This window comes from Alligator mississippiensis, chromosome 3 (genome assembly GCF_030867095.1).
Source record: "Alligator mississippiensis isolate rAllMis1 chromosome 3, rAllMis1, whole genome shotgun sequence".
Lineage (NCBI taxonomy): Eukaryota > Metazoa > Chordata > Crocodylia > Alligatoridae > Alligator > Alligator mississippiensis.
In genome coordinates this window covers 22,561,287-22,588,265 of record NC_081826.1, presented here as the reverse complement: position 1 = coordinate 22,588,265, position 26,979 = coordinate 22,561,287, and the positions used below count along the sequence as shown (strand labels likewise).

Below are 26,979 nucleotides of genomic sequence, written 5' to 3'. Positions count from 1 at the left end.
ATTACCATCCCATTATTTCAGTCCCCAAACCTACACATTTATTTAAAGCCAATACAGATGTCTTTACTAATTCCATAATGTGACTTCTTATTTATATCTGTGTGCGTTAGGGACAAAGAACTATTAATATGTTATGGGAACTGCATGTGGCCATCTGAGGATACAAATTAATCCTGCTCATGGGTCCTGTTTAGAATACGCTACCCTATTTTTAAATTTCATAGTTGTTAGGGTCTGAAGGGACCTCAATAGATCGAGTCTGACCCCCTGCCCTGGGTAGCAAAGACAGCTGGGGTCATGTGACCCCAGCCAGGTGCTTGTTCAGTCTCCTCTTAACGACCCCCAAGGTAGGGGAGAGCACCACCTCCCTTGGAACCCCATTCCAAATTCTGGCAACCCTTACCATAAATAAGTTCTTCCTGATGTCCAACCTAAAACTGCTCTCTGTCAGTTTGTAGCCATTATTCACATCCCTCTCGAAGTGCGGTGCCCAGAACTGGACGCAGTACTCCAACTGTGGCCTCACCAATCCTGCATAGAAGGGAAGTATCACCTCCCTGGACCTGTTTATGATGCACCTGCTAATCCATGACTGAGTGCGGTTAGCTTTACCGATTGTCACATTGATGTCTCATATTCATCTTGGAGTCAACTATGACTCCGAGATCCCTTTCTGCCCCTGTGCTGATAGTTATTTTTAAATAAAGATAAAATTATTAAATTATCTTTTGGACAAGTTCCATACACTGGCAAATGTTCTGTGCCATACATATAGAATGAGTACCTCTACCAGTACATAACTTGTAACACAGAAAGTATGTGCTACATTTTTGAGCCGGCAAATACTATTTTGAATAAGTTAAAATGATTTTTTTATTCCTTAAATTCAGGTTAAAAGATGTGACTTCCTTTTGCTTTCTTTTAAATAAAATAAATATTTGGAATTGTTTGCTTTTCCTTTTCTCCGAGGAGCGATTTAAGGAACACTTTTCTAATGCAGAATGTTCCCTTCTGTTCAATAATACAAACTTTATTGTATTTCCACATAATCTTTAAACTTTCTATTTTGAAGCGTGTAGCCTCCCTTTCCTTTACATTCAATTACTTGCTTTGTTTTAAAGGGCATTTTCTGTCCATAACACAATGGTTTCTTTTATTGCTAACTAGAAATTAAAAGTATACAAGTGTCACATATTCTTAAGCAGCTCTGTAATCACCCAAATTTTAAAACCTACTGTTAACCAAACAATCCTAATTTTAAATCACAAGCATTGTTTGATCTTGCAAAGCACTGAATATTCCTTGCTTTCCAGTGGGTATTTGTGCTAGCAATTATTCTCTCCCAAGTGCAGGACATTCCACTCATCCTTGTTGAACCTCATCTAATTGATTACAGACCATTTCTCCAGGCTAACCAGGTCATTCAGGGTAGACTGGATTAGGCTGCCACCTCTCTGTATCAGTTTTTTAAAGTTCTTCATGGTAATACAAGAAAGTACCAGCAATCCCTTACCTCAGAAATTCCAGGCTGGCTAATTAAAGGGGCTGTAAGGTTGCTGGGACAAGGAATATTTTATTTTATTTATATACTAATCAACAAGCCTGCTATGCTTTTAAATTATGTGGAACCATAAAATTCATCACAGGGATAGCCTATAAATATACAATAGCTTTCCCCTGCCCTCCCATTGCTTGCTTGCTGCATTTCTTCTTAAATGCAACTGTAAGCCCTTTAAGGTGGGGACCATCTTTTCTCACACGTCAATTCAGTGCCTACCACAACTTGATCTTGATTGGGACTTTAAATACTCCCATAACAAAAATGTGAAATATTATCATTAGTAATTCATGAAAGCTGGTGATGTTTCCATTGATATGGAGCTTCATACTATGAACGTCATTCTCCCCCTGTACTCGGCCTTAGTGAGGCCGTAGCTGGAGTACTGCATCCAGTTTTGGGCTCCATAATTCAAAAAGGATGTGGAGAAGCTTGAGAGAGTCCAGAGAAGAGCCACGCGCATGATCAGAGGTCAGGGAAGCAGACCGTACGATGACAGGCTGAGAGCCCTGGGGCTCTTTAGCCTGGAAAAGCGCAGGCTCAGGGGTGATCTGATGGCCACCTACCAGTTTATCAGGGGTGACCACCAGTATCTAGGGGAACGTTTGTTCACCAGAGCGCCCCAAGGGATGACGAGGACGAATGGTCACAAACTACTACAAGATCGTTTCAGGCTGGACATAAGGAAGAATTTCTTTACTGTCCGAGCCCCCAAGGTCTGGAACAGCCTGCCACCGGAGGTTGTTCAAGCGCCTTCATTGAACACCTTCAAGATGAAACCGGATGCTTATCTTGCTGGGATCCTATGACCCCAGCTGACTTCCTGCCCTTTGGGCAGGGGGCTGGACTCGATGATCTTCCAAGGTCCCTTCCGGCCCTAATGTCTATGAAAATCTATGTCTGCATTGCATTCCACAATGTAATCAAACTATCAATCCTATTTTCACTCAAAATTCCAACGTTACCACTTCTTAAGTCACAAATTCTACTAAAAGCACGACTGAAGAACATGTATGATCAATTTGGAAATGGACCAATTTAAAGTATGAACTGAATTCAAAATGACATCGTTATTTAAGCTCTCTTCTAGAAACTACCTATAGATCATATATATATGTGCATTCATGCATACATACAACTCTGTTTCGACTCATTAATGTTTTGGTGCTTGCAATCAATGCGTGCATCTGCACATGCAATTACCCCAATGCAATAAACTCTGGTGCAGTTTGCACCAGACTCAGCTGCTCCCAGGTGCAGTATTAACACATGCACCTGGAATTGCAGCAATTTGAGCCAGGGGGGAGCAGCTCCGGCCTGGCAGAAAGCCTGGGGGTGTCAGTCCTGGGCTCTTGGCGGCAGCATCAGGCAGTGGAGGGGTTGGTGGAGGCATGAGGGTGCCACAGTGCAGGGCTAGCTAGCTGGCAGGCAGCCCCTGCACTGTAGCACCCTTGTGCCCCAGCCAGCCCCAGTCACCATCTAAACGTGCGTTGTGGCAGCGTGAATTACAGTGACACTTTACTGTGGAGCTAATTAGTCAACTACGCAGTAAAGTGTACATGTAGAAGCACCCAACATCTATTTGCAGAGCACAAATTAATGCTGAAAAATTTTACAGCTGTAACTGCTGAACACCCATAGAGCATATGTCATTATTTTAGGACAGTATGCTGCTGAGTGATTGCTGATTGCTAGTTATTGAGTGATTGCTACCTGGGCCTGACAGAAGCCCTAACGAAGTGGCTGAGTCAGCCCAGGTCCAGAAGGGTATAAAAGGAGACTTCCCAGGCAACCAGGGAGACAGTCACCTGGGACTGCAAACAGGGTAAGCAGGTTGTAGGAAGTTCACTGGCCAGTTCCTAGGCCAGTTCACGGGTAGCAGCACAATGGTGGGGACGTGTTATACCTCGCAGCTTCCTGCCTCGGCCCCAGCTGGAGCTCCCCACCCTTGCGCCACTGAGGCCTCCACCCAGACAGAACCCATGCTTACGGGCTGCAGGGGCTGCCTGGCAGGGCTGCCAACAACTGGGAATGGGAGTAAAGTCACCCCCACCTGTGGAGTATGCTTCTTAGTGAGTCTTCACATAGCTGGGCATCATGAGAAGATCCTAATAGTAGTAGTTGTTAGTCTCCTGCTGATGAGCTGTGATGGCATGAAGCCTGCCTACCTGAGCCTGGAATTCAGTCACCAGCCACTCCAGGGACCCAGCTATATGAAGACGGACAACAGGAAGATCGACTGGGAGCCCCACTGGGGAGATGCTTGTAAGACAGTCGTCTCAGGTCCCAAGACACGCAGTACCAGGGTCACTCCTCCCTTGTAACTGAGCAATAGGTATGCACCTCTCACACCCCCAGCAGAGACATCAGCAGAAACACCAGCTCTGGATGAGGGGAGGCAGCTAGCTGCCACCTCTAAGAAGAGACACAGGGTGGTTGGGGTGAACAATTCCCTCCCAAGAAGGACAGAGGGAGAGATCTGCCACCCTAACCCTCTGGCCCATGAGGTCTGCTGTCTCCTAGGGGTCTGTATATAGGACATGGCAGAGAGGATTCCTAAACTCATCCGGCCTTCTGACCACTACCCCATGCTCCTCATCCATGTGGGCACGAATTACATGAATTACTATTTTCCTCCTCATATTAAGACATTCCAGGACACTACAAATATCACTGCAGCTTTCAGGAAGGGGGACAGGGATGACTTCTGTACTGAAAAGGAAATAATTTATCAAATGATAAAGTTCCCTCCCAAAGATTTGTGCTGTAGACAAGTCATTTAGTGATTAAAACTGCTTTCACACAATATCTAGACAGAAATCCTATGTATAAATATCAACCCATAGAGTGATGGAGCAGTGAAAACTATTTGCTGTGGCCAGCAACTACATGCAACACAAAGCAAATCCATATTTTAAAGGGGTTCTCTATGAGTAAGCATCCGCTACATTCTTTGATAAATATAGGCAAATATAATTTTTAGTCCTGCATGTTTATTTTAAATAGAAAGCTGGTGAGGAGGGGGGAGAGGGAAGGAGGAGAGGAGCGAGAGGGAGTTTTATAACTCATTTGTATTTCTACTGCAGACATTTGTTCCTCAAATAGAAAATTTGGGCCTAAAAAAAGCCAAATGCAACCAGAACATAAAATTCTATTTTCTAAGCCTGGAAAAAGTACCATGCCTCAGAGGGACAGCTAAGCTTTTCTGCATTTCTCTTTTGAGGCTGTGTAACAGGGACCATCCCACCCACCTGTTTCTGGGCTAACTGCCCACCTCTCTCTCCTGCCATGCCTTGACAATACAAATTTATGGCATTAATTAGGTGGGAGGCTGCCCATTTTTGCACCTCTATGCCAGGGGGCGCTATCTGCTGCTCCAAACCTTCCCTACACTGCAGCCCATGCCTTACAGATGGCACCTAAGTTCTTGACGTCTTCGGCCCCCCACCGGGCCCCATAACCCTCCAGTCTGGACCCCAACTAGATCTCTCCTATCAGGCGGCCTACTCTACCTTCATTCTGGGCTGCTTAGCTTGCTGAACTCTTTCCTCTCTCAGGTGTGACCCCCCCGGGAGCTTTGGCCACACTGGCCCTGGCCTCGCCTCCGAGGCCAGTCGGAACCCCAGGCCCTCGGCTCTGGGCATCCCTGGCGGTGGGCCCCTGGCCCTTTTGACCCTTCCAATCCTGGCCCCAGCATTGACCAGTTGAGGGTGCCTCAAGTCAGGCTTCTGAGCATCTAGCCCACACTCTCTAACATGGGCCCAGCTTCTTGGGCCCTTCTATGGGGTTACCCACCCGGTTGTAGGAGCTGGGGTTATTAAGGTGTATGTATGTGGATATACACCCCCCACCCCCCAAGGCCACCATGCCCAAGCACCTGGGTACTGCCTACTCCAGCCTTCAAGTGGCAGGCACCAACAGTGTCCTGCCACAGGCTGATAAATTACATACATCTACCAGCACTCATCAGCACGTCTATAAAATGCTTTTTTAAAGGTTTTTAAATCACTTACGGATTCCAGACCCTTGGGAAGGCATCAATTTCTTCTTGTGTATATTCATCTAACCTCTTGGGGATTTGCCGTGGCTGAGGAAGCTCCTCTAAAAGATTCTTCTGTATGTTTTCTGGAATAACCTTAAATGGAAGATATTAATTGATTCTTGCTTGTCTAATTTTTAAACAACAAATCTTCCCTGCAGCCCTGCAATTCTAAAGAGGAAATCCTAATAAATATTTACTTTGGTAGGTAAGCTTTTCTGAACATTGTGCCAACAGTTATGATTCAGTGTTAAATGAACCAACCCATTATATAAGCATTACTGTTACCGCAAAATAACATTAGTAGCACTAGTTGAGCCACAACGAAAAATAAAAAAGACATAACATATCATTCAGCCCAAGGAATAATGTATCCTGAAGAGCTGTGTTCAGTCTTTTACGTAGCAACACACTAATCTTATATTTTAATGCAGATTCATATTAAAACAGACAAATGACTGAAAAACCTAATGCTGAAAAAGGCCTCAAAACACAACCACAGCACCAGCTGGAATTCCATTTCTACCACCCACAATCAACCATAGTTCTCTAGACAGTCGAATTCTTGTACCACATTCTAAGAACTGACAGTCTGGCCTTAGGAGACAAGAAGCTTGAGGAAGTTAAAAAAAAGAGAGACCTATTACACACTTCCTAGAGATCAAACCTAGAAATAAACAGCAAAGCTATTTCATACACCAGTAACTGCCCTGATGTGGTGTAAGGATGGAGGCAGTCTCAAAGGCAACGAGAACTAAACCATCTAGCATTATATATTATAAATGATACTCATGGAAATTCCAAAAATAAGCCTTGTCCAAGAAAGAAGCCCTGCAGAGGTTAATACAATTATTGGCAGAGTTACGTTGCTGTGCATTGGTCTACCAGTCTTGTAAAAATAAGTAAGAGGACCTCTTTCTCCAGCTAACAAAAATGCATACTAGCAATCAAACAAATACATTTTCTGCATTGTTGCTGTACAAAGTACTTCCATGAAAAAACGCTGTAAATTCTTTTCACTGCCCATTTTATTTTTTAATGTTGTATCTCAAGAGAATAACGTATATGCCTATCTAGTAAGAGCCTGGGCGTTGGTAATGAATTATTCTATGACATGCTTCACAGTCGATTGGTTAGAAAACCTATATGCGCTTTTGGATTTTAACGTTGGCAAAAGTCCAAATATAAATAAGCCGTGGCTTTTCCCCCAGAAATCACAGTTTGGATACTCTTAACATTGTGGTCCATTACTTGATCTAAGATTCCTTACAAAACAATACAGAAAATCTGTTGTCACATTTTTCTAATGGGCATCTTCAGTTTGGTTAAGGCAGTGAAAAGAAATGACTATACATTAAGGCACGGAGTTTTTTGGATGATACCTTTTATTGGACCAACTACACAGTTGGGATAAAATCAGACAAACTCCTGGATCCAAAGAATTCTTCCTTAGGTCAGACCTCATGAAGAATGCTTTGTATTTGAAAGCTTGTCTAATCTTATCCCAATGATGCAGTTGGTCCAATCAAAAATATCACCTCCCTCGCAATTCCTGCACCAGGATGGCTACACCATAACTCTAACACTATTTACATTAATGCATCTATAAACAATGCTTTTCTGATCAATTTTCACTTCTTTTCCTTCTGGATACACACATTTAATTTGTTGCTGATACTTAGCTTTAATAAATCCCTACTGTAAAGCTGCTGTGTACTGGTTCTACACAGTACTATGAGTGTGGATTGAAGAAGTGATTCTTTTAAACATATGAATTGGATGAGCAGTCAGGCAACCTCTTATTTAGCAGGAAATGAGGTTAAACTCCCAGAAGGAATTTAGTGAGTTCTGTCCCTCTTAGAGAAGTAAATTTAAAATCGCAACAGCAAAAATTCTTCCTAGTTTTTGTGGGTTTTAATTAAGCTTCAGGGATTTAACAAACTTGCCAGGTTTGGTCTATAGCTTGCAAACATCATCCTGTGAACTACAGAGCATTTCCAGTGTTGCTATCTTAAATTCTGAAAAATCAGTTCATGGAACCAAGGTCTGTTTATACAAAAATCTTATTTTGATTTCTGGTTGTAAATAACAATATATAAATAAGCCTCCAACTGACCCAAAATGAAACCACAAGGGAGAAAACAGATGTGGACTGTGTGAGTACAAAACATACAAGCTGCTTTTTACTTGCCTTCCTTTAAAAGGAAAAGCTTTGTCTTACTTAAATCTATACTTCCCTGAAGCATGGGGAAACAAAACATAAATAAGCACGGCCCTCAACTTACATCTTCTGGAAAGAGGTGCAACCTTTGCATCATGGTTCTTCTGTGTAAATTCTTAGGAAGCATTCCATAAATAGCCTGTTTAACAATCTGCAAGAGATTACATATTATGAAACATTATAAAAATCAGCATATGAAACAGTTACAGCAATAGGACAGAAACAATGGGTAAGAAGTAGTGTGAACCAGTGATGCCCAACCTCTGACTACAGGTCCAGAAATTTGGCAGCAGGGGAATGACAACAGCATTAATTGCCTTGGCTTCCCCACCACTGGTTTTGAGGACCTGCAGGGAGCTGTGCAGACTGGGCGACATGGTCCTGGGCGTGGAGTCATTTGACAGCCAGATCCAATGAATGGGGCTGGGCCAGTGGCTGGATTGCACCCATGGACTAACCCTGCATGCTGACCCCATGCTGGATCTGGCCTGAGGGCTAACTTTACATGAGCACTCATCTGGCCTGCAGGAACAGAAGGTTGAGTACCACTGTTGTGGACTAGTCCTACAGTCCTTGGATTTTGTTTCAATAATTACCTTTACAGAGAAGAGTTCTACCATCATCTGCAGATGTAGCTTAACTATTCTCAGAGGCCAAAGACTGGTAACTATTGTGAGAGCAGTAGAGACAGGAGGGAGTGAGACTAGGACAGTTTTTGTGCACCCGTTATCCCCAGTGAAAGAAGGCCCACGCAGGCCTTTCCAGGGTTAAAAAGGTTAGGTGGAAGCCCCCCAACACCTTCTCTGATAGGGCTGAATGGAAACAGTTATGCAGCCTTATTCACTTGCCACACCACTCACCTCATCTGTATAGAAGAGATTCCAAACATGTCTCCTTTAATATATGTTGTTATTTAATTGCTCAGGATTAGGGAGTATTTACAACTTTCCTAAATTAAATGATATTTTGATGTGATGCCTGATCAGTAGCACTGACAGTGAGAGAGTGCTAAGAACAACACTGTATGTCTCAGTATGAAAGCTTCCATAGATATATTCAAAGATGAAGACTGGAGGTTTGAAACAGCTCAATAATATATAAGGTCTTGTTCAATACATTTCCAACATTTACCAGCGTTTAATAACATCACAAAAATAAAAAATTGGAAAAGTATGGTTTAAATACTATTAAACACATGCGCTCCTACATTTAGCATATCCTAATTAAGTTTGAACAAAATCACCAAATATTTCCCTGTATTTATGTTAACACCACAGTGTGGTGACTTCTTGTGTTTGTGTGTTTATACATAGTTAATGCGGCATGTCTTGAGCAAGCCTGAAGGAGCAAGGCACCTCACCAAGAATACTGCTGGACAAATTTATCATGTGAATATTATTTTCTAGGTATAAATTCCAGATGAACAGTGCCACTTGTGATCATTAGGACTGAATACAATTTGTACAACCTTACTATATAAACTTGTACAAAAAATAAAAGCATTTAATAGTTAGTTACACAGCTATTTATATTTACACAACTATACCTCAACATAAGAAACTAGTGTCACAGTGTAAACACTTCCTTTAACCTTAGAAAGGAAACACTGTGAAATATAAGAATAAGTAAAGCAAAATCCTTAATTCTTTAAAATAATGGAAACAAAAGAGGGTTTATAAAGCTGAGTTCTGAGCTTGAATTATACAGGGCCTGGTTTCCACAGCAGCAAGCACTAAAAGTTTCATTTCCATTAATGAGAGCATAGTTGCTCAGCACTTTGGAAAAGAATCAGACCTCTATAGATTCAACTTAGACTATTTAAAATTACTGAATACTTTGGTCTTTACGTCATCTGTGTGTGCTAGTTTTGCCAGCTGTACATTGTAGATAATACTTCTCTACTTAGAAGAAATGCATAGACTTTTAATTAATAAATATCTGCTACAGCATTTTGAGATTGTCTGAGGAAAGACACTAAAAGTAGCGTAAGGCACTACCATCAGAGACCGTTAGATGTTAGGGAGACAGGATTAAGAGAATTGTATGCGTCGAAAGAGATTTATTTCTTCTAGCTAGTGAGGCATTTTTACATGTGTTCCCAGTGCGGCACCAGGCACTTTAATTAGAGAGCCATGCTAATTAAAGTGCCCGCAGGTCACATGTATCATCGCTGCGTGTCTCCATGTCGAATAAATGTCAGTGGGGCATTTTGAACTAAAGCTCATCAGACATGTTTTATTTCAAAGCACACCGCCACTATTTTGTCAGCACTGAGACACGCGGCAACGCCGATACAAGGGACACCCGAGGCTGCCGGAGCGCGTCAATTTCCATGCTCCAGCAGATTTGATTAATCAAGTCTGCTCCGATGCACTGGATTTCCAGCATGTTGGATAAAGCTCCCCACAAGTGCGTAGGAGCCCTAAGATGTTAAAAATAATACGCTAGAAACCAAAATAACTTGGGACCTGAAATAAGGCTTCTTTTCACTGAAATGTTTTCTCTTGACTCAAAAGACATTGAGATCAACAAGACATCAGCAAAGCTGAAATAAAGCATAGGACTGACCCTGTCTGGGTAAAAATAATCTCTGTAATAATGTAAACCTGTCTATATGTACTAATTACTGTCAACTAAGCCATACAAATATACATGCATAACAAGCTATATATTGAACTAAACAGCATTTAAATTGTATACTTGCATAGATCATTCTGGATGAATTTGTAAACAAACACATTTGAATTGGCGTTGTTATCCAAAAAACAGATGAGGATTCAAATTATTCATCTGAAATTATTTTCTTCAGTAAATCCTGTCAATCAAATTAGACACGGTAGCAAAACAAAAGATTCAGGGAGACCAATAGTAGCTGAACCTTGTATGAGTATCTTTCCTCATAACTTAATTTTCATTTCATTCTCTTTTAAATCTATGTTCACTTTTTCTAAGGTCAGTATCTTTCCACCTTTAATTCCTCCTCTCTATCCTTAAAATAGTCCTATGCACCTCACACATCACTTCCAAGCACTGGGATGCACATTTCAGGGATTTCTACACTTAGAATAGACTCCCCAAACTGTATCAACTCAAATTAAAGGCAAGGTCAGGCCCCACTCTGACATGTTACAATAGCAACCCAGTGACAAGGACAACATACTCCCTCTGGCTACCACTTACAGTCCCCAGCTGAAATGCATATTAATGACTTCCAACCTCTCCTGGAAAATGATGATATTGCAAGCTAGCCTTGGGCAACAAGTCTATCCTGGCTTAAAGGCAGTCCGCTCTCCATCCCCACAATCTAGCAACAGATCACCTACTCCAGTTTACACCATGCCACAGGCCTAGGTGCCAGTTTGCCCCTCATTGACTCGGATTTCATCACTGAACCGAGCAGTACATATTATAACATCCACAGTTCTTTCCCTTCCTCTTCCACCAATGTCATAAATGCCCTTACCCGATTACAGTGCCCCTCTGCTATCTCTATTACCCAGATGGAACAATTCCTACATAAAAGAATGAATGGACACAAATTCAACATCAGTTCCAGAAATGCACAAAAACTTGTGATAGGGTAGAACATTTTAATGTGTCTAGATACTCCAACAGTAGCTGTCCTGAAACAAATGAACAAAACCATATAAAAATCAACTTGAATGTGAAATTGCAGAACAAGAAATCATCACTGGACTGGACTGGACTAGCAGCATACTTACATGTCCTGCTAATTGTTAACTGTCCCACTTCTCAACTGGGAGTCTCTTCCTGATAACCTCTCCTAGCAGCCTCCTCCCCCTTGCACATTTCCCTTCTATAGAGACATTTCTTTTTGCCAGTCCAATCCTGGAATCTGATGAGTAGGCTGTTGCTTGCGGAAGCTCATGCCTCTCTAAACCCATTAGTCTCTAATGTGCTATCTTGCCCTCCCTTCTTCCTGTCTGCAGACTAACACAGCTTACTACCTCAATTCCAAGCACAAATTTATCTACTGCCCATCATTCTTTATAAAATGTAGTTAAACTGTAAGCAATTTTCTTTTTATCTGACACTTGCTTTTCACCTTAGACTGCATTAGAACTACTGTTTAATTCAGAGTATTAACGTGTAAGACTGCCTGGCATAGGATCTACACATCTATAAAACTAGTTGTTTAACAGCTTCTGCCCGGTAGAGTGATTTTAAAACACTCTGATGACTGTTATTACAGTTTCTCAAACAAGAGATGTTTCCACCAATTTTTCACTTTCCTCTGTGAAAGCATCTGGCTTGTTCTGTGTTAGAAGCATGATGCTAAGCTAGATGAACAATCTATTCTGGTGTGGCTATTTCTGTTTACTAATGTGGTCCAATTTTTTTTTTAAATCATGTTCCAGAAAGAAAAATTCCGTTCTAAAAAAAGGCATGGTGTCGATTAAAAACAGCCACACAGGAAAAGAATTAATACTTTAAGTGTTCAAGTTAAACAAAAAATACATCTTCAGAAGACAAACTTCAGAAGAAAATTAAAGGAAATGCTTCTTCGCATATTGTACAGACATTCTGGAATTCACTCCGTATCTTAGAGGTCACAGCTTATATGAAAGATGGATGGGGGGACTGAACTCTGAAAGATTAAACGTCCAATAAGGATACCTGTCACTATACATGCTAAATACAGTAAGAACTACCTAAGCTTGTGCTCCAAGGTATAAGCCAGTTGACACAGCATTCAGGAATCAAATCTTCCCTATGAATATTATGTACCTTATCAGAGTTAAGAGTGAATACATATAAAATCATTTTCATGTGAAGCAACAAGCATCCTTCACTGCCAGCGGGATGATACTGGCTCATCTGATCCAGTAAGGTCAATTCCATGTTCCTGTATAACTTAGCTCCTCCCATGCCATTTCAGAACTTGGGTACCACTGATGCACAAACCCTCAAGGGAAATCTTGTGACATGTTAATTTAACAATTTAAGTAGCTCATCTTATTTTTACATACTTTCCATGGTTATTCCATTTTTCTGTGGTTTAAATAGAAAGGGCTGGATTTCCACTTGAACCAGGCATCTAGGCAAAAGAACAAGAGAAAAGTTCCTCTCTCTTAGGTCTGGCCTTAGGTACACCCCCTTCCTCTCAACCCCAAGTAGGAATGCAATGAGATGCCGCCTTTGCTTTACTAGTCCAGGTATACTCATTGGCCAGTGCAGCTGAGCTCTTACAAGTAGCCGTCATTTACTACTCAAACGGGGCAGAATGACATATATATATGTCATTGTATGCATAATATATGAATTAGTGATCTGTGCATGTGTATTGAGTGTGTGGGTATGGACAATTGATTTTTGTCTAACTTTTGGGGTGTATAGTGTATGTGCTTGAACTGGTGATAGGTATGTATGTGCCTAGGCTAGTTTGGATGTGTATGTGCCTGAGTTGGGGTGGGGGGTGTGTGTGTGTGTGGATGCGTGTGTGTGGGTGTGTGTATCCAATTGATTTGTGTGTTTGTATAGGTGCAATTGTGTCACACCCTCCTGTCAGCGCAATATTAAGATCCTGAGAGTTGGCCTGACCCCACAGGGCAACATCTGAAGTCAGCAAAGTTCTAATTCTTTGATGAGAAAACACAGAAGGTTTATTAATGGAGTAAAACTAACAAAATTTTAGTACCCTTCCATTATAAAAAAACCCTTCATGACATAAAAGACTAATCAACCAGAGACATTTACAAGGGAACAACGGGTTCTGATATCATGATCTGAATACAAAAGAAATATAGTGGAGTTTCAAAAAGAAAAAGGGAAAACTTAATAGAAGGTTATGGAATTTCAAGACAGGGTCTATTCTCTAACCATAACAGCCACATATGGATTAAATATTTAATAAAAATTAATACAAACTAATGCCTTCCTTATGAAACAGACTTTGCCTATATCGTATTTTCCAATAAATGGAATTTCTCTTGATGATATTATAAGGGTTAGCGGTGATTAAATGCATTAAAAAACCTTTCATATAAACATGATCTTGGTAACAGAGACCCTCCGACTTCAGCAGGATCCCAGGAGAGGAAAGTTTTCTTGAAGGGCTGGGATCAAACTTTCCATGACTCACACTGCTGACCAACATTGGAGCTGTAAGGTTGTTTATACTTGCCCTTCAGTTCTCTACTTGTGGTGCGAACAACCTTTAAAATCTCCCATCCTATTTAAAGCCAGTCCATCTAATCTATAAAGACACTAAAATACTGTCTTTCAATTCTTTTCTAATATATAGTGAGCGCTGCCTTCAGATTTACAGCTGCTGGTTACATACCACAGGTTTACCTAAGATTTTGGGATTTAAAAGAATTAAGCTGCTGTATGACCTCTCAAATCTATCTATATTTTTTCCCCATTTAACGTGCATTCAACTATTATCTCCAAGCTCAAGGATACCTTTGTTCAAACTGGGCAATTTATATATTTTGAGCTATTAAATGGACTTTTGTAAAGCCTTGAATGTTAGCCATGAAATATGTCAAAAAACAACAATTTGAAATGCATTGCTTAAATCTCCAATAAAATAAAAACACCACACACAAAAAACCTGGGTCAGATACTCAACAAGTCTCAAACTCCAAATTCTGCTTTAGGACCCTAGCAGAAATTGTACTTCAGATGCAAATAATCTGTGAATTGTGCCATAAATAGTAAATCTGCCACACGTTCAAGAAATTAATAGTGCAAAAAATGGGAAATTAGCCACAAAAGAAGTATAATATTTATGTGGCTGGTTTCCATTGTGCCTTAAATTGAATGTGTGGCGGGGCAGTGACAAAGTGGAGTTAGTTCAAGCCCCAGGTGCAGTCCCAGGACTGGCAGTAACAATCAGCTGATTGTTCTGGGGAGCCTGGGAACAAGAACTTGGGCTCCCCCTGCACTGGCATCTGATTCCCTGATCCCAAAATTGCATGTCCTGCCATGCATGCATGGCATTAGCAAGAAGTACAACTGTTGGGATCAGGGATCACATTTGATTAATGATCCCAATTGATTAAATGAACGTGTGCAAAGGGCCCTAAACTACAGGGAGCTGTGGGGTTGCATAGCCTAAAAATGCAATACGGCTCATGCACAGACAAGTACATTATTAAGGTATTTAAATATGTTGATTAAACAAAGTACTAAAATATACAAGGATTGGATTGTAATTAAAATTTGCTCCAGTAAACCCCTACATTATCAGAGAGAAGAGAGAACATTTCATTAGCATGAAAAAACTTTTGATTTCACATTTGTTGCTGGTTACCAACACTGCTTAGATTTCTACATACACACACTTATGACATCCCCCCAAACATCCAGTTCTAAATTAAATTATACCACCCTCTGAAATATACTTGCACAGAGCTAAACCACTCTATGCCCTTGAGTGACATTACAAAATAAAATATGCTGAAATGGCTAAAATAAGCTTTCTAAGACCTAGGAAGTAATGAAATTTCCACTCCAGGGAAGGCTAATAATATATCAGCCTTTACAAAAGATGCATAATACCAAAAACTCTTCTGAAAGGTAGAGAACAACTTGGAAAAATTCAGAAAATGCGAGAATTCCCTAAATTGCAGAGGTATCAAAGGTACAGTAGAGCCTGGATCATTTTAATTTGGGTGGTTTGCAACCTGCTTACTTTGTAGTAGGCAACCGATGATCCTCTGAATCCTGGTGTATGTGTAAGAGGTAAGTAAGGTGCCTGATGAATCCACTTGTACAGAGTCCTCCAATAATCACACTAAGATCTTCGACACATACACCTAGGTAAGAGTATGGAGGAGTGGAGGCTACCTGAGACTTACCATCCTCCTTTTAGACCACTGAGGCAGAATCCAAAGGCCAGACTGAATCCAGACATTCACTTACTCTATGGTTATAGCTTCTGGCAGAGAGCAACAGATGAGAACTGCTGCTAACTACCTAATGCCTCAACGAGGATGCATTTCTGTCAGGGTGATGTCCCTTAGCCTTCCTCCAACCAAGGAACATTCACGGGGGGAGGGGGGTGCAAGGGTTTTGAGGTGACCTATGCTCACCTTACTCTGGAGGTTGAAACACTGTGGTATTTTGTAGAAGTTACCCTGCCACGAGTAGCCACCAGGCCCTCCAGTCCAATACAGTTATCATTAACAAGTGGCTTAGATGTTTGCTGTGGCTGTTTATTCAAAGATGCCTCTTTTCCAATGAACTGAAGCTCATCAGCAGTCCTGTGCAGCTGTTTGCTGTGGCTCTGCATATCCCCAGATATTACACAGTGTAACGTTGTAAAGCAGAGGTGTCCAACCTCCAGCCTTCCTGTGGGCCCCAGACCCTTCGTTCCTTCAGCCTATCACTCCCTCCTCCACCTTCCCGTCTACAGCAGGGCAGCTTGCAGACAGAAGACCCTTTGGCCTATGTGGCCTGGTGGTATGCAGCCTATGCAGCACATGGACAGGGGGCCTGTGGCTCCCAGGCCACTCACAAGTTGGACACTCTCAACGCAGTACATGTTAGGGCTGTGGAGCCCAGAGGCCTTGCGCTTGACCTGGCTGGGCCATGGAGATGTGGGCTCACCTGATGCTGACACTGCAGAGGTCACCCAATTCTCTCCTGCCATGTCTTGATGTTGAAGGATACTTTATTGGGGAAGTGGTTAGTTCCGCCACGGTTTGACTTGGATGTGCTGGGCTTGGTTCTTCTTTTGGGGCTCCTATCTCCCCTACACCCCATCCATGCACCACCCAGATGTTAAAGCGTTGGTCTCGCCCTTGGATCTCAATGGGCAACCTCTTTCTTTTCTTTGAACTTATAGGCTTGTGGTTGGTTTGAGCCCATCTCTAAGGTATGACGGTCACTTTGGCTCTAACAGTCACCCTGTCAGAGCATCATGAATGTAAGAAGAACTAAAGTCTTTACGCTGCAGCACATTAGGCTCCAGAAGGCCCTGTGAGGTGGGGGGAGACTTCAGTGCCCTCTGGAGCCTAATGTGCTGCAGCGCAAAGACTCTGCCAGTAAGCTGCAAGGCCCAAAAGACTGAGAGACTTACCTGAATTCAAGTTGCACATTCTGCATTCCTCTTTAGTTCTTCTCACATTCATGATGCTCCAACTCAAATGAGGAACTGAAAAGGAGCCCTGGCTGGACTTGGCTCTCAGCTATGTGAAGGCCCCAGCCCTGGGTGCTCCAGCATCATTACCACTCTCGGTCCCAGGGTCAGGGTCCAGCCTAACCAGCTCCCTCCGCCCCCCCGGCAAAACCCCAAAGGAAAAAAAAAAGAAAAAACCCCAGAACCTCAATCCGAGCGCAGCTGCCTCTACCATGGCCGGTTTATCTCCCAGAGAGACTTCCCACCAGCTCCTGCCACTTCTGCTGCGGACTGGGCACCGGCATCTCCCAGTTTATGAGAGCTCATCCAAGCTGCTATGCTTGCAGGCAGCCAGCTCCCCTTCCTCCAGAGCCTCTCCTCCAATGTCCTGGTATTCCTGCATTGCTGCTCTCTCTTGGAGTCCATCCCGCCTGCCTTCTGGTCTCAGCGGTGGGCCACAAATACCCAAGCAGCTGTGGGGCAGTCCAATCCAGACCTAACAGCTGTTAATAAAGCGTGGTTCCTGTGGCGTCTTCTGTTCTCTCAGCATTGCTAGCTCTGGAGAGGCAGGCGGGTCTTCGGTGCTGTGGATTCAAGCAGGGCTTTTCTCCTTTCTTCCTAGGAACCCCTGCTGTAGAGTATCCAGGTGGTAAAGTACATGACATTTACTTAAGTCCTCTTTTTACCACTTGTTTGGTGTTCTCTTTCCTGTTTGGCCATGCTCTTCTCCTTACTTAGGAAACATTGCAATGAGTTCAGCGTACGAAAGATTGTATAACTTGCTGTGAGGGTGGTTTGTGCTGGATTTTCCTTGCTATATGAATGTTTTATTTGATTGTAGATACAGATTATGCTTCACTCCTAATCCATACCACAACACTTCTGTTGCAATGTTCTTGAAATGACACCCTAAAGCAGTGATTCTCAAAGAGGGTGCCACAGATCTTTTCAAGGGTGCTGCAGGGGGGCACATTACATTAGCTCTCTTAGGTCTACACACGATTAAATAGGAATCCATAGTGTTAAAAACTTTCTTATATTTGCGATCTTTCTGAGTTCTCTGCAATAGAAAAGATGCCCTATTATTTTCCATAATAAAATAAAAAAAGAGAGGGAAAACTAGGAGCCAGGATTATCCAAAGGGTGCCTCAAGTCTAAAAAGGTTAAGAACCACTGCCCTAGAAGGAGCATTAATTCTGTAAGTTATTAAATGACCCCTGCCCTTGACAGGACTGGATCCAGAATATACAACAGATTTTATTTAAGAAGTTATTTATTTTTATCCAATGGATCAACCACCTGTAAAGTCTTACTGAGAGCTCCAACTGCTTTTAAGATCACAAATGCAGTTCTAATATTCTCTCCACTCCATGAAATACTAATTTTATTTCTCCACTAATCCAGGCTTTGAAGTTTAGCTCTGGCTTTATTAATAATCTCTCCCCTCACCATGGCTTTACAAAGAGAACTTTATTATGTTTGATGCTGTGTAAATGCCCCTTCTGGTATGTGCAGAATAGCCTTAGCCTACTCTCTCCCTTCTCTGAACCCAAAAGCATGGTCTTTCAAAGATCAACAGCAAGGACTGACCAGGCTTTCTGTTAGAGATTTTCTCTGGAAATGTAATGCAAGTGTATGCTTGTAAGTGATTTTTAAACAACATTCAAAAGCAAAATAGGAATGTTTAAAACTCCCTTATTTCAATGCCTGAAGCTGTGTACAGTGGGACATTGACACTACTGCAGGCTCTCTCACAACATATTTCCATAGTGTTAAGGCTTGTCCTGTTTAATAATCACTCTATGTAAAGTTCACTCTGAAGAATAATCATTCAGAAGTTTTTTGCCAGTGGCAACACAGGCTCTGTTAACACTATAAAATCTGACCATCTTACATATACTATTTCGCATTTACCTAATTTGAAATTATCTTACATTAATTTTCACTTGATGTTCATGATGCAACTAAAGAATGATAATATAGTTTCACATATTTTTAATAATAAAATAAAATTCTATTTGGCAATAATTATTTCAGGCCAGTTTTTCAAAAGTGGGTACCTGGATCCAGGGCCGTCTTTGGGGAGGGTGGTGGGGGGTGTGAATCAGGGCGACTGTCCCGGGCCCCACGGAGTGGGGCGGAGCAGCAGCGGTGCGGAGGCGGGCAGAGCAGCGGCTCCACATCCAGCCGCTCACTTCCCCCCATCCCCGATGACATCGGCGGCAGCTGCCTCTTTGGGTCCGGGGCCCAGATCGGAGCGGGGGTGGGGCCCTGCATGTGCCTATTTGCCCTGGGCCCTGCACCCTGCTCAGGTCAGCTCTGCCTGGATCCTAAGTCCGTAGTTCAAATATTTAACTAGCAGTGGCCAGATTTTAAAAAGTTTTAAGTACGATAAACGCTGAGAGTTGCATGTGTAACAGAGTCCCGGCTGCAACTCTGTTACTAAGAGGGGTTGCCAGCTGAAGACAATTAACACGGCCGGGAAGAGAGAGACACCACGCCCGTGGAAGCCAATTAGGCTCCGGAAAGAGGGATAAGAGGCAGAGAAGACCTCCCAGAAGGCGCCTTCGGGCACTGGCGGAGTGGGAGACATGGGTAAGGAGCTTGGCAGCAAGAGGCTCTGAAGGAGGCTCCGGGGCAGGGACTCACTGGTGGCGGCAGACTGACCAGGTAGACTCATCCCGGAAAACCCCAGCTTCAGCGATGAGTCGCAGGGGGTGGAGCAGCAGAGCAGGGAGTTTCCTAACCAGGCCGCGGTTTCCTAACCAGGTGCCGCGCGGGTACATGAGAGAAAAAGGGGGCGGAGGGGGAATCCCTCGACTCAGCCCAGAAGAGACAGAATCCCTACTGCTCACTGGAGAAAGTGAGGGTGGGGCCAGAGTGAAAGCCTGAGGAGGAGCCGGGCTCTCCACGCCAGCACGAGATACGGCGGGGGAATCCCAGGGCCGCAGTTAATCAGCCACTAATGAGGGAACTAGCGGCTGATCACCAGAGCTACACAAAAGACGTGCTGCCTGAGGAAGTGGGGGGGGGGGGGGTCGTCTCCTGTATTGAGACTCCCCTGAGGGTCTTCAAGCTGCCTCCCCTAGTAGGGAGGTCTTGGATAAGTGTAACCCCAACTAAGGGTAATAAAGTACCCTCACCAGATATCGGTTCAGTGTAGTCCTTCCTACGGTTACCTGCACGGTTAACACCTCCTCCCCTCCCATTTGTTTGAAGATCAGAAGTTGTGGCAGGCGAGAATCCCGGGGACAAGGGGGTATCCATAGCAGACACGCTGACAGCATGTACACCTTTTGAAGTCTTAAAATTCCTATGCTTAGGTGTTTAAATAGACTTTGGGGATCCCTACCTAGAAAATACTGGTCTTAAATTATGCAAGTGAACTGAAACCTCTTCGTTCTGTTTTAATTTTAAAAAACTGTCCTTGGGTTCCAAACACTTGCTTCTTATAAATGCAGAAACTGGATGTGTATAATCACCCATATTTTGCTTTCAAAAGATTTCTTAACCCTCTTCTACCCAAACTTACTTTTCTTTGTTCAAATTTGGCAATAGATTGGCTTACCTTTAACCCCAGATCCCTAATAGGAAACTCAGTTTTGTGAGGTGAAAATGTGATTTCCAAGGCGAGGCTTGATGAGTTTAATAACATCTTGAAATAGCTACTGCTAAGTCTTCAAGGGGGTAAGGAGGAAGGATAATTCAAAACTTAGCAGCTCAACTTCTGCATTTGTTAGAAATACTTAAATTTCATCTTGTGATGATGATGCCTTATAGCCAAGAAGACAACAGATTTGAATAGGTAAGATATGATCAAACAGCTGTTCACAAGAAGTCAGTAATAAAGAGGTAAGTGCAACAATACATGTTTACTAGCTGATCAAAAGTCATATTTTGAAATCTGACTTGTAATTAGAAGGCATATCAAGACCAATAATTTGTCTAGGAGATACTCTTAATGTAGCCAGAAAATTGAGTTGAGCATGAACACAGTACATACCCTGTAAATGCATCTCAGCCCTCCAAAGTGACATTTTTTACTTGACTTAAAGACATCTGCAAAGTGACTCATATTACAGGTTGAATCAAATAAATTCTCAGCTTCCTTCTACTTAACTGAGAATTAATTGTCCACAATCTAATCAGAACCAGGAGGCGTATAAAACTAAAGTTTGTTGTCAGTCAAAAGTGGAAAGAAAACACAGAGGAGTTCCCTTCCTGTGTTGCAGAGAGAAATCCTTTATTTTGCCACATCTGTTATAGAGTGATTAAGTCTCTCTGTAACTGAAGAGACCTAAAACATTCCTTTTTGGAGCTAAGCCTTACTGTTCCTCTTGGAAATCTTCCTGTGTTCAGGGGACTGGATTCTGATCTACTGGAACAAGAATGTTCAGTGAATTAAAAGGACGAAGAAATATCCAAGTCCAACACATCAGATCTACAAATGCTGACGGTAAAATCAATATTGTAGAGGGATCAAGATGCTGAGATCTACTTGTTTAGTTTCTAAATAAAGTCTAGAAACCTATTTGTTATACTGACTTTTCCTAGTAGTATTATTCTGAAGTGTGAAAAGAGACCTGCTTCAAAAGCAAAAAGAGAGGAAGTAGGATAGGGCAACACTGTTAGGTGGAAACAGACATCGCCTGACCTCTCACAGCACAAATGCTGAGCAAATTGACATCTATGCCCTTTGTTGCGTCACATGAAAGGAAAATCCGTGGGACAACAAAAGGTGTTAATAGATTCTGCCACTTTAATAAGATGGATGTCTTTTATCTGTTGTGCATTCAACCAGACTTGTGCCCTAGGTCTAGCTGATTGGAGAAAGCAAGGAGATCATATTGTCCCTTGTCCCGGACCATGAGGGTAGAAGCAGGGGTGATGTGTGTTTCACCCAGTGAGTCAGATCACCTGTGCCGTGACACTGTGATGTTGCTGATGTGTTTCATTGGTGACGTCTATTTCTAGCCTTAGAAACTAAGCAGAATAAAGAAAAGGCCTTTTGAGCTTGAAGAACCTATAAGCTATTAAAAATTTCTATTGAGGGCACTGATAGGAGAATGTGTTTAGATACTCTGAACACCTCTATTTCCTCCACAGGCAACTACATCTACCATGCATGAGAACAACCTGAACAGGTAAACTGGTCAGACTTGTCATTTCTCATACCATTACTGTTTTTACCTATCCACTGAAGAAAGAACACCCTGCAGGGATGGTAGAGAAAGTAACGTACTGAGTAGAGGTGCACCGATACATTGGTCCGGTATCGGACCAGTACCGATATAAAAAAAGCTGGCCATATTGGATATCGGCCTAATGGGGCCGATAATATGGCCAATGAATGTATGTGCTGTGCGCAGCCACAGCGCAGCACTCAGCCAGTGAGGAACACAGCCAGCAGTGTGGAAACCTGCCTCCAGCTGCTAAGTCTGGTGTGGTGGAAGGGGAAGGAGGAGAGAAGGGGCGTAAGGGGGCAGATCAACACCCCCTGAGGTGAGGGAGGAGGTAGGGGTAGATGCTGCTCAGCCAGGTGGGGAGGGGGCAGAGCTGCAGCTCATGTGGGGGGGAGGGGAGGCAGCTCCTGCCGCTGCTTGTATCCCAGGAGGGCATGGTGGGGCATGTGCCTCCCCAATCTGCATGGGGCAGGCTGCAGCCAGGGCTGCGTGGGGCTCTTCTCAGCAGGGACTGGGCTCAGAACAGATGCTGGGCTCGGAGCAGGCACCGGTGGTGCTGGGAGGATGCTGCACCCACCCCAAATTTTGCCGCTCCTCTGATCCCAGCCCTGCCACCACCAGCTGCTCAGCACAGCCCCAGCTCAAGAGCCGGGTCTGTGCCAGGCAGCTGGCAGTGGTGGTGTTAGAAGTGGAGTGGCAGCAAAATTTGGGGTAAATGCAACATCTTCCCAGCACTACCGGTGCCTGCTCCGAGCCCAGCCCCTGCTGAGAAGAGCCCACACAGCCCTGGCTGTAGCCTGCCCCACCCTGTGCAGATCCAGGGGGCACACACCCCCCAGTACCCTCCCAGGGTGTAAGCAGCGGCAGGAGCCGCCACTCCCCGCCTCGAACTGCGACTCTGCCCCACCCCCAGCCTGGGCAGTGCCTGTGCCTGCCCCCTCCCTCACTGTGGGGGGGCATTGATCTGCCCCCCCATGCCCCTTCCCTCCCCCCTCCCATTCCACCACACCAGCTGGAGGCAGCTGTATCAGAAATTGGATTGGTATCAGCTAATACGCCTCCTTAAATATTGGCTATCAGTATTGGCCCCCCAAATTTTTATCGGTGCACGCCTAGTACTGAGTAGAGGATTAAAAGCTAAAACACCTGAGCACTGATCGGACTGCCTCAGTATAAGGTCTCAGGATGTGCAAGGCTTTCTGTACATCTTTCACTTCACTTGTAACATAAGGATTTTAAAGTGGGAACAATAATGTTGATTTACAAACACCATGGGTTATTATGAAGTTAAACAGCTGAGGGGACATTTACTGTCTTCCAAACTGAAAGAAAATAAAAAAAATAAGATGTATACACCTTCAAACTTCAATGCAAAGTCATAATAAAGTGGTAAGCATTATTTTAAGCAGAAATGAATAACACACAATACCTCTTTTGGCCAGATAAATAGAATGGGGTCAATACTGCCTACATAAATTACATTGAGCTCATCATCCGTATATACGATCTTACTGAGTCCATGAAGATACTCTGGCAGCTGCCTTGATAGCTAAATAATTGAAGATTACTATATTATATATCAATAAATTTTATGTCTCTAAATTCTGCCAGATTTTTTTACGACTTCCATCCTTCAGATAAAACACACACAATGTATCCTTGCATTAAATTACTCACGTTATCCAGCTGTTTTAATTCAGTGCTTGCTTGAGTGCCAAATTTGTTTTAGACATGACTTATTTTTCTATTTTGCAAACAACTAATATTTAAACAAGATTCCAGTTAACACAGCTTTTACATATAGATTTGTGTCAGAGTTTAGAAATACATAACTACTAACGCTTTTAGATCCATCTTTGTCAAACAGTGTTTGTTCCATCCTATACACAAATTTACTGAGTTTGAACTGAATCTTACATCATGTGGATACAACTATTTCTTGCATGGGCTGGAAACTGTTACGTTCATCACTAAACTTTTCTGTAATACAAAAGAGGTTTGCAATAACTGACATGATAATAGCCTCTGCCCTGCCCTGGATTTTTCTTGAAATTCATTCCTTAATTTCAGCTATGTTGCTTTTTTCTGATACATGGGTGGAAGGCTATTCACAGCAAACACTACTGCTACAATCTTAATAAATCGGCTGATGGTACCGTTACCTTAGGCAAGCAGTCATGCTATGATAGTTCACGTACTAACTACAGACTGGATGGACCCTTTTCCCTGCAGCATGAAGCATTTAAAAGACCAACCAGTGATTACAGCACTGAGAGCAAGCAAGTATCATAGAATGATAGAAAATTAAGGTTGGATGGGACCTCAGGAGGTCATCTAGTCCAAGCCCCTGTTCAAAGCAGAACCATCACCGACTAGATCATCCCAGCCAAGGCTTTGTCTAATTGGGTCTTTAAAACCTCCAAGGATGGAGGACTCCACCACCTCTCTGGGCAACCTGTTCCAGTGTTTTCCCACCCTCCTAGTGAAAAAGTTCTTCCTAATATTTAACCTAAACTTCCCTTGCTGCAACTTGAGACGACTGCACCTTGTTCTGTCATCTGTCACCACTGAGAAAAGTCCAGCTCCATCCCCTTTTGAACCTCCCTTCAGGTAGTTGAAGGCTGCTATTAAATCTCGTCTCAGTCTTCTCTTCTCTAAAGTACTAAGCTCCAGACTGTGAACAGTGCCTTACAGAGGCAATTTTTCAATGCTTCAACACAGGTTCAGATTCCTATACATTTTACCTAAATTACTGCTCACTGAAGTCTATGAAAAACCCTCCAAGAACTCGTGTGTGTGCTGGGCAGGACCTTTAGTCATTGTAAGATCGAAGATGTCTATTAACAAAGTGAACATCATCAACTTATAAAAGGCCAACACAATGAATCTGCACCACTATATCTCATTTTGAGGGCTTAAATGACACAGTCTTTGTTCTGTCCTGCTGCACAGGAGTTTATTTTACTGACATTAAAACAGATCATATTCTGACAAAGTCTTTCTTTCCTCAATAGACTTTGAGAAAATAAGAGGCTCTAAAAATTGGCTTTGTACAAACAGCACTATAAACACAACACAGAATGCTATAATCTTCCAATGTCCTCCTCCTCCAAACTGTTCAGTGTATGGGTAAGAAGTCTCCAAAACCTTAGTCTGCAAGTCAAGTTATGAGCTTTGGACATATGTCCACCAGTAAAACATGCAGTTAGAATTTGGAGAGGTATTTTCATAAGTTCCCAGCATCTGCCCAGCTCCTTTCCTATTGCAGTCCAGTGACAGAAGGCCCATTGACTTCAATGTGCGTAGGTCAGGCCAATATGGAGCACTTTCTAAAATAATTCCCTACCAGTTAATTCTGTTGGCAAGACTGAGACTAAATGTGACACATTTTCCTATGGTTTACTTAATTTAGAAGTGCTAAGAAAAATAGCAAAGTTCTCTGTTAAGATGTTTGCCAATAAAAAGAGATCAACATGGGCACTATGTCACTGAGTAAAAAGCAACAACAAACCATCATTCATATATACCATATTTACTCTATCAGCATGGGGGGGAGCCCTTCGTTTTATATTTGCATATGAAGTGGAGGGGGAAGCAGGTGACTGCTGTGGCTGTAACACTGACCCTGAGTCTGGATACAAGCCAAAGTCAGACCCACAGTAGCTTCCTGCCCCCTCCTTCCCCTCCGAAGCTTCTGTCCTGCACCCCCCCACCCCTTCCCTGGAGTCTCTCCCACATAGAGCACATGGCAACTCCTTCCTCTGCCAGGCCAGTCAGCAGCGCTGACACTGTTGTATGGCCAGGCAAGGGCTCAGCTTCCATATGCTGTGCTCCAGGATGGAGCAGCCTTGGCAGCGTTTGACAGCAAGGGTGGGGAGGGAGGTAAAGGGACACAGACTGTGGAGTTGGAAGAGTAAAGAAAGAGACTGAAAAGCAAGCAGGGGAAGAGGAAAAGACTGAGGAGCATGGTGGGGGGGGAAGAGGCAGAGGCTGAGGGGAGCTGGGGGTGGTGGGGGAGGTGGCAAGGGGGAGCAGGAAGGCATCAGGGGGAAGAAAGGGGCCACCTGACCTACCCCAGTCACTACTTTCCATGCTATAGCAGTGATGGTGGGATTCAAGACAATTCTCCAATACTTGGATTCCATACCTGGAAAATTATAACAAATGTATACATTTTCCATATACAGAATTTAATTATTGGGAGGTCATCCTTCAGGATCGTCTTATATTTGAGTAAATATGGTAGTTACTTTCCTGATGTAATTGCACATCACCCACGCTCCAATAAAGAAATCAGAATTTTGCAAAAAAAGATAGGTAGTGCAGGACGTTTTATGCACTTGAACTTAATTTACACTCTTATGTGCAAAACAGCTAAAGAAAAAGGGGTTCTGCATTTATACGCCATATCAAGAAAGAGCAACCCACTACTGGAGTACGTACTTTATATCAGACCAAGTGTTTAAACAGTAGGGAGAATTTCTAGCGTTGGGTGATTGTGAGGTGCATTCAATCAACAATTAATATAATTTTAAAATGAGAGACAAGGAAGAAGAGAAAAAACACATAATAAGGAACCAAAGGTAAAAAACAGAGAGAATGAAGTAAAATAAAAGTGGGTAAATGGGCCACAGATAGGCAAGGAGACAGGGGATAAATAGTTCCTGTCCTCCTTTAGGGCAAGAAATTTTCTTGGAAGCTGCATTTCCATCTGTAGTCTGTAGCATTTTCTTAGCGAAGACACCAAAATAGACGGATCCTAGATTTCTACTTCCAGAAATACTGTTTAAAGCTAAATGTACTAGACCAAGGGTGCTGAACCATGGCACCATGTCATCTGGCTTATGGGATTCCACATGGGTGTGGAAATTTGACAGCAGAGGAGCAGAG

The 26,979-nt window shown here is 42.9% G+C and overlaps 1 protein-coding gene across 1 annotated transcript in view; it reads right to left on the bottom strand.

Moving 5' to 3' along the window:
- Window positions 1-26,979, bottom strand: part of MRPL13 (mitochondrial ribosomal protein L13) — a 65,960-nt gene that overhangs the window by 14,754 nt on the left and 24,227 nt on the right. The window contains exons 5-6 of the mRNA XM_014603858.3: window positions 7,883-7,969; window positions 5,572-5,693 (exon numbers count right to left, since the gene is read on the bottom strand). Of these exons, the coding sequence (XP_014459344.1) occupies window positions 5,572-5,693; window positions 7,883-7,969 (209 nt within the window). The remainder of the gene's footprint in view (window positions 1-5,571; window positions 5,694-7,882; window positions 7,970-26,979) is intronic.